Raw genomic sequence first — 17,173 nt, 5'->3', positions numbered from 1 at the left:
TGATATTGGATTTCTGAATGGTCCATGAATCCATGACCAATACTTCACTAGTCCTTTCTATTTTGCACTATCTACCTATTTTGCAGTTTTTAGTAACTTTGCACGGTACTTTGCACGGTACTTTGCCACAAAACAACGAATGTCATGCCATGTAAGACAGTAATGGTGTTAATAGCAGTAATGTAATCACTCGAGTCGAGGATGATGTTCTCCTAAGGGATTTTCTATTGGTGGGTCCTCAAGTGGCTGCAGAGGCTGATCCAGGATCCAGATTGTTTCATGGCTGTCTGTGGGAAGGCAAATCTCATACGTACTTTGATAATAAATGGTCTTTGAACTTTGAACGTATTCTAGTGCAGTGTGGTCAAGAGAAAGTGGAAACTGTGGTTAGTGGTTGGGCCTTTTGACTGCTCAGTCTCTCCTTTCACAGCTGCAGCCTGTTGTCGGTGGCACAGCAGAGGTCGACCTCCTGTAGCACAGCTGCTGATTCTGATTTTGATGTTTATGATACAGAGGTACAACCCTAGAATGTGCAACTCAATATTTTCTACTGCGAGCTCAGCATGAAAGACCAGGTAACTTTCTTACACGTATTGTGAGTTGCTCTTGCTACTAACATCCGGGGACTTGAGCTTCTGCATCAGTATTCGTGTAATATTAGTAAATAGGAGGAAGGTTACCTGTGAATTAAATAAGAAATAACAGATGAACTGCATTCACTCCCGAGGATGTAAAGGTGCTTTTTTTTGGCTTTTTCTAACTTTAAATGTCAAGCATGTTATTTAGTACTTCACAATATTAAGCTTGTACAACAAAATGCTATAACATTGCTACATTTAACACTCGGCATACATTGAACTCATTTGTACTTCAAACTTGCAATTTAAAAGTTCAAAGTTCAAAAGTTCCAAGTGAATTTATTATCAATGTGCGTGAATGCCACCAAATACTACCCTGCAATTCTTTTTTTGCAGGCATTCACAGTAGAACAAAGAAATACAGTAGAATCGATGAAAAACTACACACAAAGACTGACAAACAACCAATGTGCGAAAGAAGACAAATGGTGTAAATACAAAAATAAACAAATAATGATTATAATACAAAATGCTGGAGGAACTCAGCAGGTTAGGCAGAGTCGTTGAAAATGAATAGACAGTCCGTGTTTTAGGCTGAGATCCTTGATCAGGACTGGAAAGGAAGGAGGTAGAAACCAGAATGAGGAGGTGGGCAGAGGGGATGGAATACAAGATACAAGGTGATAGTAAAGCCAAGTGGGTGGGGAAGTTAAGTAGGAAGCTGAGAAGAGATAGTGAAAGATGTAAAGAGCTGGAGAAGAAGGAATCTGATAGAAGAGGTGAGGAGACCATGGAAGAAGGGAACCATGGGGTGGTGATAAGCAGGTGAGGAGAAGAGAAGAGGTAAGAGGGGAACCAGAGTGGGGAATTGAAGAAGACGGAAGGTGGAGGGGAAAAAATTAGAGAAATCAATGTTCACGCCATCGGGTTGGAGGCTATCTAGGCTGGAGGATGTTGCTCCTCCAACCTGAGGGCGGCCTCATTGTGGTGGTAGAAGAGTACAAGGACCAATGGTTTGAGCCCTTACTGCAATCTTTCTACCTATCCAACGCAAGCTTATAGTAAGTGCCATCTCAATACCAGATTGTCACCATGTGCTATATTATACAGTAAATCACAGATGGTGAGAACATGGTATTGATAACTTCTGTTCAATTTTTAACCTGTATTTTAGCACTGGGCCTCAAAATACAATGACGTAAAGACTATATCATTCTCTGTTATTCTTAGAACAATCAGTGGCACACACTGATGTGAAAAGAATCAGCTAAAGATAAGATTGTTTGATGAGATGCAAGATTTAATTCATGAACTTACCGCGATCGATACCATGATGAATACTCGGAGTGTTGTCCATGGAATGGGGTGATTATTCGTATCCCAGCATCTAAATCCAAAGAAATACATGCATTTTATAGAAGAATAGTATAATATTTACAATAGAGTTATGCCATTCTGCTTATTATGCCTTTGCCAGTCAAGAAAGAGTTACCCAGTCCAGTTCTAATCCTACGCACGACATCTGTAGCGGAATGCCTTCTGGCCCAATGAGCCCACACTGCCCTATTACACCCAATTAACCTACTAACTTCTACATCTTTGGAATGTGGGAGGAAGCCAGAGCCCCTGGAAGAAACCCATGTCGTTATGGGGAGAATAAATAAACTCCTTAACGACCGTGAGTGGATTGAATTAGCGTCCACCGTGCTGTGATAGAATTATGCTAACTGCTGTGCTCTAGATCTACTGGCCTTACGGGGAGTGAGTTCCCGATCCATCACCCAATGGCTGAAATATTTCTCCCCCCTTCTCATTCCACAAGTTAATTTATAAATGTACAAGTGCCCCCTAAACTTTGACCTCACCCACGAGACAAAAACAATTTCTTCCTGTTTACTGTATTAAGATCCCTCAGAACTTCTTTCACATCTGACTCAGAGCAATTGAAATTTGCTTTGGCATGGAATAGGAGATAGTCATATTAAGGTATTTTGACTTCAATGGAAATAAACTTAGAAGCACACATCAGAGATTCTACTCACATTTATCTGAATAGAAAGATTAACTTGCAAAGTAGAGACTGCCTGGAGTGAATTGCCCTCTTGTTACTTAGGAAAGAACTTCTAATTGGCAAAGTCATGTTATATACTCACATGACTGGTCTTTCTATGCCAACATATGGATAATTAAGCATTACTTTAAAAATGGGTCAGTGCCTGATAAGTAAAGTATATTACACATTTGTTACAAAAGTCCACCAAAGGTCAAAGTTCAAAGTAAATTCATTGTCAAAATACATGTATGTCAACATATACAATACTGAGATGCATTTTCTTGCAGGCATACACTGTAAACCCAAGAAACACAATAGAATCAATGAAAGACCACACCCAGCAGGGCAGATAAACAACAAGACAACAAATTGTGCAAATACAAAAAGGAAAAAATCATAATAATATGAAATTTCATGACACAGTGATAATAAATCTGATTCTGATTCTGAATAATTAAGCAAAAAATATTGAGTACATGAGATGAAGAACCTTTGAAGTCCATAGGGCATGGGAACAGTTCAGACATGGGGCAAGTGAAGTTGAATGAAGTTATCCCCTCGGATTCAAGAGTCTGATGGTTGAAGGGTAATAACTGTTCCTGAACCTGGTGCTGTAGGTCCTGAGGCTCCTGTACCTTCTTCCTGATGGCAACATCAAGAAGAGAACATTGCCTGGATGGTGGAGGTCCCTGAGGTGAACGCTGCTTTCTTGTGACAGGACGCCATGTAGATATGCTCAATAATTGGGAGGGCTTTACCTGTGATGGACTGGGCCATATCCACTACACTTTGTAGGATATTCTGTTCAAGGGTATTGGTGTTTCTATACCAGGCCGTGATGTGTCCAGTCAATATACTCTGCACCACACCTCTATAGAAAATTTTCAATGTTTTAAATGACATTCTGAATCTTTGCAAACTTCTAAGAAAGTAGAGGTGCCAGTGTGCTTTTTTTTTGTAACGGTACATACATACTGAACCCATTATAGATCCTCTGAAATGAAAACACCAAGAAATTCAAAGTTGCTGACCCTTTGCACTTCTGATCCCCTAATGAAGACTGGCTCATGGACCTTTGCTTCCTTTCTCTCGAAGTCAATAATCAGCTCTTGGTCTTGCTGATATTGAGAGAGAGAATGTTGTTTTAGCACCACTCAGCCAGACTTTCAATCTCCCTCCTATATGCTAATTCATCATCACCTTTGATTTGGCCAATGACAGTGGTGTCATCAGCAAACGCAAATATGGCACTGGAGCTGTGCTTAGACTCTCAATCATAACTATAAAGTGAATGAAGTGGGGGTTAAGCACACAGCCTTGTGATGCATCTGTACTGTTGGAGATTGTGGAGGAGATGTTGTTGCCAATCCAACCTGACTGGAGTCTGCAAGAGAGGAAATTGAGGATCCAGTTTTACAAGGAGGTATTGAGGCCAAGGTCCTGAAGTTTATTGATTCGTTTTGAAGGGTTGATGGTAGTGATGCCAAGCTGTAGCCAATAAAGAGGACTGGGTTGAGTGAAGAGCCAACGAAATGGCAAGTACTGTTGATCTGTTGTACCAGAAGCAAATTGGAGAAGATCCAAGTCACTTCTCAGACAGGATATGATATGTTTCATCACCAACCCCTCAAAGCACTTCATCAGAGTAGATGTAAGTGCAACTGAACGAGAGTCATTGAGGCAGGTTACCGTGTTCTTCTTAAGTACTGGTATAACTGAAGCCTGTTTGAAGCAGATGGGTAGCTCAGAGTGCTGAAGTGAGTGTTAAAGATATCAACGAACACTCCAGCCAGTTGATCAGCACAGGTGTTTAGTACGCGGTCAGGTACTCCATCTGGGCCAGATGATTTCCATGGGTTCACCCTCCCGAAGGGTGCCCTCAGGTCTGCCTCAGAGACTGAAATCACAGGGTCTTCAGGGGCTGTGAAGGTTTCTCCATGGTTTGAACATGAAAGCAAGGACGAGAAACTAATATTGGATTTATTTAGTGCCTTTTACATCTTAGGCCATTCTGGAATGTTTAAACTTCTGGACAAGCAGCTAGGATTCTGGACCATTGATGAAGTGGTGTGTGTTTGAAGTCTGGCATGGTGCTTGGTAATTTAAGTTTGAGGAATGAACTAAAAACAGGCATTTAGGAAAAGGCTAGTTTCAGTTATTATAGCCACAAACCACAAAGTTGATATAAAATCCTAACAAATTAAAGAATGGAACGTACACAAAAGTCTGGAGGAACTCAGCAGCTCAGGCAGCATCTAAGAAAGGAATAAACAGCCAATATTTTGTGTAGTGGCTCTTCTTCAGGACTGGAAAGGAAGGGGGATGATACTAGAATAAAAAGTTGGGGGGAGTGGAAGGTGGTAGGTGAAGCCAGGTGGGTGGGAACAGTCAAGCGCTAGAGAAGAAGGAATCTGATAGGAGAGGAGAGTGGACCATAGGAGAAAGGGAAGGAGGAGGGGACCCAGGGGGAAGTGATAGGTAGTTGAGAAGCAGTAAAAGGTTAGAGGGGGTAACAGAGGAAGAGGGGTGAGGGAACATTTGTTTACCAGAAGGAGAAATTGATATTTGTACCATCAGATTTGAGACTACCCAGATGGAAAACAACGTGTTGCTCCTCCACCCTGAAGGTAGCCTCACCTTGGCAAAAGAGAAGACCATGTACCAATATGTCAGAATCAAAATTGAAGTGTTCTTCAGGGAAGGAAATAAGACCTCCTTAGCCTATAATTAACTCCAGGAGCACAAATGTGGTAGTGTAGTAGATTCCAAAATATCTCCTTAGTTTAGGAGCATGTAAGAATGAGGAATCAATCCTGAAATATTTGCGTGCCATGAACAAATAAAAATAAAATATTGTTGTGCGATCATAGCTATAATGCAAGTGGTATTTGCAGTTGGCAAGTGCCATACACAAATAAACCAGAAGCACTGCTGATTGCAGAGGCTGGGATACTGCCTTCAGGTCCGGTGACAAAACAGCTATCAAAGCAACCAGAAGAAACCTCATCTTAGGCATTAAAAAGGCAAAGACTGCCCAGGCACAGCCAATGTTGAGGATGAGGGGAATGGGGGAGTGGTTGTGACTATGGCATCGACACCCCCCACCCCCCCGACACTCTGAACAACGTTTATGCACACTTTGAGGCATGCAACACATCACCAGCCACAAAGCTGCCCTAATCAACCCCTCCTCTCCCCGCCCCCCAGCTGAACAACCACTGTCTGCAACAGCAGCATATACGAGAAGGTGTCTGCAGAAAGTCATCCTCATAAAGCAGCTGGGCCAGTCAACATCTCAGGCTGAGTACTCAGGGAATACCAGTTTTGTGACATCTTCATGGACATCTTCAATACTCATCCTGGCTGCAGTCTCCACAAGCTTCAGATCAACCACCATCATCACTGTAGTGAAGAACTTTACACCTTCAGAACTAAACAACTACTGCCAGTGGCACTGATGCCAATCATCCTGAAGTGTTTTGAATCACTGATAATGACACATATCAAAAACTCCATTCTTGCCATATTGGATGCTCACCAATATGCTTACCAACAGGCCCACTTTACAACAGATGCCATAGCATCTGTCATGTACCTGGCCCTGACACACCTAGAAAACAAAGACACTTACCTTGGCCTCAATACCTCCTTGTAAATGCTGTTTCTGCATTTTTTGGCATTCAACAGTATTGTCCCACAGAGCTTGGAGAACAAACTCCTACTCCTCGGTCTAAATACACCATTGTGGGTGTTGGACTTCCTAACAAACAGACCTCAGACAGCCAGAATGCACAACCACTCCTCCTTTCCCATCATCCTCAACATTGGTGCCCACCCCCCACCCCCCCCAAGGGCTGTGTGCTGAATCCACTGCTGTACACTCTGCTCACACACGGCTGCACGGCCAAACACCTGAGCAATCACATCATCAGGTTCGCTGGTGATGCGACTGGGGCTCATCACCAACAATGATGAGATGGCCCACCAAGTGGACGTGGAGGAGCTCAAGTCCTGGTGCCAGGCAAATAGCCTCTTCCTTAATGTCAACAAGACATAGGAGATGGTTATCGGCTTCAGGAGAATTTGTGCCACTCATACTCTGCTTTAAGTCGGCGACACACCAGAGGAAACTGGAAGCAGTTTCAAACTCCAAGGAGTGCACATCTTCGCACAGCCTCTCATGATCCCAGAACACACCCTACACAGTCAAGAAAGCTCACCAATGCCTTTACTTTCTGAGGAGGCTGAAGAGAGCTGGACTTTGCACATCCATACTCACGTCATTCTACAGACTGGCAGTAGAGAGCATCCTAATAAGATGCATCACTGCTTGGAGTGGAAGCTGCACTGTGGCAGACAGGAAGGCTCTACAATGGGTAGTCAAGACTACCCAACATACCACTGGCATCAGCCTCCCCATCAGCAAGGACATATATACAGAAAGGTGCTGGAAAGGGAGCAACTAGCGTCATGAAGGACCCCAGCCATCCTACTCATGGTCTGGTTTCCACTCCCACCTTGGATGAGGCTATGTAGCAACTTCGCCAGGACCACCAGACCCAAAAATAGTTACCCTTTCCCCAAGCAGTAAGGCTGATCAACGCCTCCACCCACTAACTCCACCACCACTTTATTATTTCCTGTCAGTCACCTTATGCACAGCCTAGTCTCACTTTATAGACAAACTATGCATATAAGGTATCTTATGTATTTATATTTATTGTGTTCTTAAAATTATTACTATGTTCTTTATCTTTTGTGGAGCTTTTTTGTGCTGCATCAGACCCGGAGTAACAATTATTCTGTCCTCCTTTACAGGGAATGACATGAAGCAATCTTGAATCTTGAATAAAACACACACACATACTCTGCTTAAAGAGGGTGAAGTCCAATCTCTTGATATTTTAACTGCCTTTTCCTTTTGATAGCCACCTTGGTTGTTGGATTCTGTCCAATTTATTACAGTTACTTCCCACAGGCCATCCAGCTGATCAACACCTTCTGCCATGAACCTACTCTAGCACCACCTCTTTATCATTTCCTGTCGGACTCACCTTATGTATAGATACTCCTGTACCTAGTGTCACTTTCTGTACATTCAGATTATGTATATAAGCTAATCTTATGTATTTATATTTTTATCGTGTTCTTTATGCTTATTGTCCATGCTGCATCAAATTTGGAGTAAACATCATTTCAGATTGAAGGTTACATAAGCCCCTATTGTATTATCATCATTCTTCCCTATAATCCCCTTAATTTACCAATTTAGCTATTTCCTATTATATGAGCTCTAAAATGACCTGTTCTCTTTTTGGTTCCTCAATGCAGAGATAAGGCAGACCATCTCTCAAACGCTTCATAAGTTCATCCATTCTTGCTCATCTCATTTGCACTGCCTATGAAATAGATTAAAATCTTCTAACCTTGCTAGATGCACTTCTTATTTCCTGATTGATAATGTGCATTACTATTACTGTTCGGTGACTTCTATACAACACTCACTATTGCTTTCTGAACCTTGCTAATTTTTAACTCCACTTAAACTGATTCTATGTTTTGATTTTCCAAGCTAAGACCTTCCTTATTGTCTTTATCTAATCTGTTATTATGAAAATAATCCTTGCAATTTTCCATTTGGCCTATCTCATCTAAAAGTACCCTGGAATATTTAATTTCCAACCTTGCAGCGTGTCTTTAACTGTACCCATTTATATTTGTGCTATTAATTTGTCTGCCTTGCTATGAACATTGCGTGCAGTTAGATAATGAGCCTTTAATTTTTTTTCATTTTACTATTGACTTGAAAATATCTGCTCAGACCATTTTTTTCCGAAAGATGTTGGTTAAAATGGTCTATTTTGCTCCCGTGCACACTATCCTGTTTTTTGTCTTGAACTTTATAAAATTCCTCATCCTCAGAACCTATCATTCTTCCCTCACCATCCAGCCCTGCACCCCCCCCACACACACACACACACACACACACACACACACACACACACACATCACTTGACACCTTCTTGAGGGCTTCTAGTAGTTTGAGTGCTACGAAGATGCTCAAGGATACATGAGGAGAATGTAACTAGACTGGATCTATGCTTTCTGGATTAAAAGACGATGACGAAATGATCTCAGTGAAAAATGCAAACACGGGGAATTCTGCGAATGCTGGAAATTCAAGCAACACACATCAAAGTTGCTGGTGAACGCAGCAGGCCGGGCAGCATCTCTAGGAAGAGGTACAGTCGACGTTTTGGGCCGAGACCCTTCGTCAGGACTAGGTGCCTGGCCTGCTGCATTCACCAGCAACTTTGATGTGTGCTGTTTCAGTGAAAAATGCACCGTTTTATTTACAGGGGTTCACAGTGTGGAGCAAGTGATGACTTTTATCTCCTGCTGGGAAAATATTTCTCAAATTGAATCATTGTGAGAGGGGAGCAGGACCATATGGAGGCATGGGATCCAAGGAGACATTGCCTTGTGGATCCAGAACTGGCTTGCCCACAGAAGGCAAAGAGTCGTTGTAGCCGGGTCATATTCTGCATGGAGATCAGTCACCAGTGGAGTGCCTCAGGGATCTGTTCTGGGACCCTTACTCTTCATGATTTTTATAAGTGACCTGGATGAAGAAGTGGAGGGATAGGTTAGTAAGTTTGCTGATGACACAAAGGTTGGAGGTGTTGGGGATAGTGTGGAGGGCTGTCAGAAGTTACAGAGGGACATTGATAGGATGCAAAACTGAGCTGAGAAGTGACAGTTGGAGTTCAACCCAGATAAGTGTGAAGTGGTTCATTTTGGTAGGTCAAATATGATGGCAGAATATTGTATTAATGGTAAGACTCTTGGCAGTGTGGAGGATCAGAGGGATCTTGGAGTCCGAGTCCATAGGACACACAAAGCAGCTGCACAGGTTGACAGGTTAAGAAGGCGTACAGTGTATTGGTCTTCATCAATCGTGGAACTGAATTTAGGAGTCGAGAGGTAATGTTGCAGCTATTTAGGACCCTGGTCAGACCCCACCTGGAGTACTGTGTTCAGTTCTGGTCGCCTCACTACAGGAAGGATGTGGAAGCTACTGAAAGGGTGCAGAGGAGATTTACAAGGATGTTGCCTGGATCGGGGAGCATACCTTATGAGAATAGGTTGAGTGAACTCGGCCTTTTCTCCTTGGAGTGATGAAGGATGAGAGGTGACCTGATAGAGGTGTATAGGATGATGAGAGGCATTGATTGTGTGGATAGTCAGAGGCAGTTTCCCAGAGCTGAAATGGTTGCCACAAGAGGACACAGGTTTAAGGTGCTGGGGAGTAGGTACAGAGGAGATGTCAGGGGTAAGTTTTTTACTCAGCGAGTGGTGGGTGCATGGAATGGGCTGCCAGCAACTGTGGTGGAGGCGGATACGGTAGGGTCTTTTAAGAGACTTTTGGATAGGTACATGAAGCTTAGAAAAATAGAGGGCAATGGGTAAGTCTAGTAATTTCTAAAGTAGGGACATGTTCGTCACAACTTTGTGGGCCGAAGGGCCTGTATTGTGCTGTAGGTTTTCTATGTTTCTATATATGTACCAATTACACAAGAATCCCTGATTGTGTATGTAAGCTTTTCAGTTCATAGAAAGAATGCATGGAATTGCTTTTCATAATAAGTGACACCGATGGTGTAGCTATCTCGTAAAGAAACAAATAAAATACTATCCTAGCTGAAATGGTTCCAAAATGGTTCCAAATGTACTTCACAGTGACAAATCTTAACGCCGTGTAAGAAATTTTCTATGCTGAATTGGAACAACTCTCAATGTCTGAAGTTGTGGAAAGCAATGAATGTGAAATTAGGATACAGAAGGCATTGTGGCTCCAGAAAGTATACTGTAGAGTTGAAGAACTTATCACAGCACTGAACTACAGTATCAATGGAGGTAGTATTTCAGAATAGCAAAGCATTTTGTCCAGTGCAGATTACAGATCTGAATGGGCTTTATAGCCATAGACTGAAAGCTGAAGTCCCACATTGAAAATGAGGCCACTCGGTTAAAACCAGTGTTTTAGATCTGCTGTACATCTGATGGAAGTCATCCACATGAAGGCCAATTTATGAAAAGGTAACACATTTTAATTTCCAGAAAAAGGATGTATTTCCTCAGCGTGCAAGTATAACACCAAGATAATGAAGTAGGGACATTTCTTGTGGTGTCGTTTTCCATAGGAGCGAAGTTTTCTTGGTAAGGAGCCGCACACATAAAGGACATTTCTGTGCTAGTGAAGCCAATGTGTAGGATGGGACATACACTCAGTGGCCACTTTATTAGGTGCACCTGTACACCTGCTTGTTAATGCAAATATCTAATCAGCCAATCATGTGGCAGCGACACATGATTGCTGATCATGAAAAAGCATGCAGACATGGTCAAAAGGTTCAGTTATTGTTCACACTAAACATCAGAATGGGGAAGAAATGTGATCGTAGTGACTTTGACTACAGAATGATCGTTGGTGACATTTGGGGTGCTTCGAGTATCTCAGAAACTGCTGATCTCCAAGGATTTTTCATACACAAAGTTTATAGAGAATGGTGCAAAAAACAAAAAAAAAAAATCCAGTGAGCTGCAGTTCTGTGGGCAAAAACACCTTGTTAATGGGAGAGATCAGAGGAGAATGGCCAGACTGGCTCAAGCTGACAGAAAGCTGACTCAAATTATGTGTTACAACAGTGGTGTGCAGAATGCACAACATGTTGAACCTTGAAGTGGATAGGTACAGCAGCAGAAGACCATGAACATACACTCAGTGGCCACTTTATTAGGTACAGGAGGTATCGGTGTATGTCAGTAATGGAAATGTTAGAACCAAGAATATGTATTTAAAACAGTTCAGCTAGTCATCTTTAATGAAGATTACAATGACATTGAAAACATGCAGGTGTCCCCCGCTTTTCGAACGTTCGCTTTACGAAACCTCACTGTTACGAGAGACCTACATTGGTACCCTGTTTTCGCTAACAGAAGGTGTTTTCACTGTTACGAAAAAAATCAGCGTGCGATAAAATCAGCGTGCGATAAAAGGCAGCGCGCGCCCCGAGCAGTGGCCCTCCCCCAGATTCGGAACGGCATTGCTGAAACACGTGCCTGTGAGCAGCCGTTTGCAAGATGAGTTATAAGGTATTGGAAAAGCCTAAAAGAGCTCATAAGGGTGTTACACTTAGCGTAAAACTAGACATAATTAACCGTCTCGATCGTGGTGAACGAAGTAAGGACAACGTGAGTTTGGCTTGTGGAAGCTGACGAAGATGATGTTGAAGAGGTTTTGGCATCCCATGACCAAGAACTGATAGATGAAGAGCTGATGCAATTGGAAGAGGAAAGGATAACAATCGAAACCGAATGCAGTAGCGAAATGAACGTGAAGAAACTGTGTGAGATTTTCGCTGCAATGATAAAGTACGACTTTAATTTTGAAAGGGTACATAGGTTTAGGGGATATTTGCAGGATGGTTTGAGTGCTTACAAAGAACTGTATGATAGAAAAATGCGCGAGGCGAGGCAGTCAAGCAAGCCTTCCACATCAGCCACAGCAGACGATGGACCTCAACCTTCGACATCGAGGCAGGTAGTCATAGGAGAAGATGAGCCGCCTGCTCTAATGGAAAAAGACGACGATGAGATGACACCCCAGTGTCCTACCACCCCAACCCCCAGGCCCCGGACAGATGTCGATTCGCGGAGAATGCAGCAGTAGCCGGGAGGCACACAGCACATTTTTAAAAAAAAGCCGAAATAAACATGCTAATTAATTAGGTGCCGCCCCACACGTAAATGTTGGCCCAGATCAGAGGTGATGCAATCGGCAATCGGCACTGATCTGGGCCGACAATTACGTGTCGGGCGGCACCTAATTAATTAGCATGTTTATTTCGGCTTTTTTCTTAAAGATATGCTGTGTGCCTCCCGGCTACCGCTGCATGCTTCGCGGCAATGTATCGGTCGGCGGCCTGGAGGTTGGGGGCCACTGCACCACTCCAACCTGCGACGACTCAGTCTAACACACCATCATCAGTGTGCTCGGTGCTGTCTTCCCAATTCCGGTAAGTGATACTACACTGTACATACATTATTTCTACTTTATATAGGCTGTGTATTTTTACGTGTTATTTGGTAGATTTGGCAGCTTCATTGCTTAAACGTTATTGGAGAGAATGTTTTTGTCAACAGCGCTTGCGTGAGATTTTCGCTTCGGAGAACAGTGCCGGCAATGATTGTGGAAAAGTATTTCTACTTTATATAGGCTGTGTATTTATCATATAATTCCTGCTTTTACTATATGTTACTGTTATTTTAGGTTTTATGTGTTATTTGGCATGATTTGGTAGGTTATTTTTGGGTCTGCGAACACTCACAACATTTTCCCATATAAATAAATGGTAATTGCTTCTTCGCTTTACGACATTTTGGCTTACGAACTGTTTTATAGGAACGCTCTACCTTTGGATGGCGGGGGAAACCTGTATTTCAATGCATTATTAAGACATGAAGGCAGGTGAAATGTTTAGTTTGTCAGGATGATCAGTAAATAGAATTAATAATATGAATTACAGATTAAACTAATCAGCCAATGTTAATTGACAAAGAGTCGATGCAAGCAAATCAACTATGGACAACGTATTGGGAAAATATGCAAAGATCCCTGCAAGAGTGTTTAATTTCATTATGTCGGTATTTACATGTCAGGGTATAGTAAACCTCACATCATTCACTATTAACTGGTGTGGTTGGGAAAATGGGGAAAACAGTTGAAGAGCCAAGGAAATGATACAACAAATAGGTATTACCAATTAGAAAAGCTTAACAGTCAAATATTAATCAGTAAACTTTTTGCTAACGTACAGAACAATTCCACATTCCACAATTATTCCTGCTGATTTACTAAGGCGTGAAAGATTCAGAGAACAATTGTGGTTCAGTAAAATATCGTGGAGGGCAAGATAAAAGGGCAGCTGAAAGAGAAAGGAAATTAGGATTCAAGCTATGGAGAGAAGACATTTAAACAATGTGAGCAAGTTTGCATGCTAATGTCATCTGACAGTTAGCTGGAATTTCAGAATGATAGCTGAACCCTGTGGTACAAAGCGATGTCATGTGGAAATAGGATATACTGTACTTGGAAGTGTTCACTAAATTCCTGCAAGAAACGTGGAAGAAAATATCAAAGACTTATGGGATAATGAGTACATTCTGAAGTTGATCCAGTGGAGACTGTGGAAGAAATAACACAAGGATAACTAAACAGAGTCATGAAGTTGCTCCTTATTCAAGATGTAGACACTATGCTAATGTATGCTTCTTCGAGAATATCAAAGAAATCTGAATGTTACGTCTGTCGTGAGGCGAATACATGAACCACTGTCTTTTTGAAAGGAGGAAATATCCTGCAAGTACCTGCAAATATCCATCTTAAATTTGGAGGTTTGAATAAATCAGTACTAATCATTCTAGCAGCTTTCCGTGACACTTCATGTTTCTTTATATACATTGTATTCAACGAGTCAGTGAAAAGGAATGCATGAACACCCACATGCTGCACATTACACATTTCAAGTTTTGAGCCAGGCTATAAATTCAAGGTAAATTATATAAATTCAAATGTATCAAACTGTACAGTTTGTTGGACCTGTTACACTGTCTACTCTATTTGCTTTTGGTTCTAGAAGCACATACGTGGTATGTTTTAACCTGTTGGTTATGGATTATTGTTTACAAAGGTAAGGATCAACACACAGTCCACTCACCATCCAGGTTGTAAAACAACCAGTTATGACTTCCCCTCTGGGACCTCAGTTTGTATTGAATTAAGGCAAGAGACGAAAGTATCCTCTGACACGAGTTGCTGTTGGGTATAAACCCCGAGCTCAATTCCTTCTAGCAGCTACTTTCTGTTTTATCTCTTCTTCTGTCTCATTATGTCTGGAATGTGGCTTTTGGTCCAGTGACTAGGTACTGCTGTTATAAATGTTTCCATGTTCTATTGGCAAAACTGTTTATTTTTGGTAGCCATTGTTAAATCACATCTGCCCCGTTTGCTCTTCTCGTCTGATTGCTCCAATGAAAAATGATACCCACTATTATGTATGGTGTATGGTTCCCCCGGGACCATTCCCCTCAGCAACAAATATATCCCTTTGGATATGGCTTCGGGATATGACCCATCAGGACCCAGCATCAGCAGACAGGGCAGTGACAGTATGGCCAGCTCTGAGGCTCAGCTGGGAAGAGTAAAGTCAGCAGAGCAATTGTGATAGGAGACTTGATAGTTAGGGGGACAGACAGGCGGTTTTGTGGCTGCGAAAAGGAAGCCTTCCATGTGCGAGGGTCCAGGATGTCTCAGACCGGCTGCAGAAGATTCCCAGGAGGAAGGGTGAGCAGTCAGACATCACGGTGCACGTTGGCATCCATGAGATAGGTAGAAAGGAGATAGAGACAAGTATAAGGAGTTAGGAAAAGGCAGGAGAACAAGTCCTCCAAGATTGTAATCTCTGGATTACTCCATGTGCTAATCAGGGCAAGGATAGGATGATGGTAGAAATGAACGAGTGACTGAAGAAGTGGTGCAGGGGGCAGGGTTTCAGATTTCTGGATCATTGGGACAGTGAGGATGGACGATACAGCAAAATTGCAGCCAGAGGGATGATGGGTGAAGTGTAACATGGAGTCAAAATCAAAAAAGGTGATGAATACAGGACTGAAGATCTTATATTTCATGCACACAGTATATGGAATAATGTAGATGATCCTGTAAGAAGAGGTGGCTCCGTTGGTAAAAAATGAAATCAAGTCCTTAGGAAGAGGTGACAAAGGATCGGAAGATGTAGAATCTTTGTGGGTAGAGTTAAGAAACTGAAGGGTGTTATACATGGGCCCCCAAACATTAGCCAGAATGTAGCATATAAATTTCAATGGGAAATAGAAAAGACCTGTAATAAGGGCAATGTTATGACAGTCAGTCATGGGGGGTTTCATTTTGCAAGTATACTGGGAAAATCAGATTGAAACTGGATCCCAAGAGAGGGAATGCCTATGAGGCGGCTTTTTAGAGCAGCTTGTGGTTGAACTCATTAGGGAAAAGGCAATTCTGGGTTGGATGTTATGTAATGAACCAGATTTGATTAGGGAGCTTAAGGTAAACGAGCCCCTGGGAGGTGGTGATAATATGATAGAACGCACCTTGCAGTTTGAGAAGGAGAAGATAAAGTCAGATGTATCAGTATTACAGTGGAGTAAAGGGAAGTACAGAGTCACGAGAGAGGAGCTGGCCAATGCTGATTGGAAGGGCTCATGAGCAGAATTGAAGGCAGAACAGCAATGTCTGGAGTTTTCAGGGGCAACTTGGAAGTCACAGGATAGATACATTCCAAAATGAAGTATTCTAAAGGGAGGGTGAGGTAACCTTGGGTGACAAGGTAAGTCGAAGACACATGAAAGCAAAAGAGAGGGCAAATAATATATTGAAAATTAGTGGGAAGTTAGAGGATAGGGAAGCTTTTAAATGCCACCAGAAGGTAACTAAGAGAAAACTGTAAGGTGAGAAAAGATGAAATATGAAGGTATACTACATAAAAATATTAAAGAAGATACCAAAACATTTTACAGATATGCAAAGAGTAAAAGAGGTGGAAGTGGATATCGGACCGCTGAGAAATGATGCTGGAGAGGTAGTAATGGGGGACAAAGAAATGGTGGACAAAAAGTATTTTGCATCAGTCTTCACTGTGGAAGACACCAGCAGCATGCAGTATGCCAGAAATTCCAATGTAAGGGGGCAGAAGTGAGGGTAGTTGCTATTACTAAGGAGAAGGAGCTTGGGAAGCTGAAAGGTCTGAAGGCAGATAAGTCACCTCGACTGGATGGACTACACCCCAGAGTTCTGAAGGAGGTAGATGTAAAAATTGTGGAGATATTGATAATGATCTTTCAAGAATCCCCAGGTTCTGGAATGTTTCTGGAGGGCTGGAAATTGCACATGTCACTCTACTCTTTAAGAAAGGAGGAAAGCAGAAGAAAGGAAATTTTAGGCCAGTTATCCTGACTTCAGTGGTTGGGAGGATGTTGGAGTCTATTATTAGGTATAAGATTTCAGGATATTTACGTGCGCATGATAAAGTAGGCCAAAGTTAGCATTGTTTCCTTAAGGGGAAATCTTGCTTGATATATCTGTTGGAATTCTTTGAGGAAATAACAGGCAGGATAGAGCAAGGAGAGTGTTTGGATGTTGCTTCCTTGGGTTTTCAGAAGGTCTTGACAAGATGCTGCAGATGAGGCTGCTTAACGAGATAAGTGTCCATTCTATTACAGGAAAGATACTGGAAGATTGGCTGATTGGTAGGAGGCAAAGAGTTGGAATAAAGAGGGCCTGTTCTGGTTGACTGCTGTTGACAACTGGTGTGCCGCTGGGGTTGGTATTGGGACCACTTTTTTTCGTGTTACATATCAATGATTTGGATGACATAATTGATGGCTTTGTGGCCAAGTTTGCAGATGATACAAAGATAGGTGG

At 42.2% G+C, this 17,173-nt stretch overlaps 1 protein-coding gene across 4 annotated transcripts in view; it reads right to left on the bottom strand.

The window, feature by feature from the left end:
• The window catches only part of vipr2 (vasoactive intestinal peptide receptor 2), a 198,911-nt gene that overhangs the window by 16,568 nt on the left and 165,170 nt on the right, over nt 1-17,173 (bottom strand). For all 4 annotated transcript variants that reach the window (XM_072254019.1, XM_072254018.1, XM_072254020.1 and 1 more), the window contains 2 exons: nt 1,896-1,965; nt 589-680 (listed from right to left, as the gene is read on the bottom strand). In XM_072254019.1, the coding sequence (XP_072110120.1) occupies nt 589-680; nt 1,896-1,965 (162 nt within the window). The remainder of the gene's footprint in view (nt 1-588; nt 681-1,895; nt 1,966-17,173) is intronic.

This window comes from Mobula birostris, chromosome 3, assembly GCF_030028105.1.
Source record: "Mobula birostris isolate sMobBir1 chromosome 3, sMobBir1.hap1, whole genome shotgun sequence".
NCBI lineage: Eukaryota > Metazoa > Chordata > Chondrichthyes > Myliobatiformes > Myliobatidae > Mobula > Mobula birostris.
This window is presented reverse-complemented; position numbering and strand designations above follow the sequence as displayed.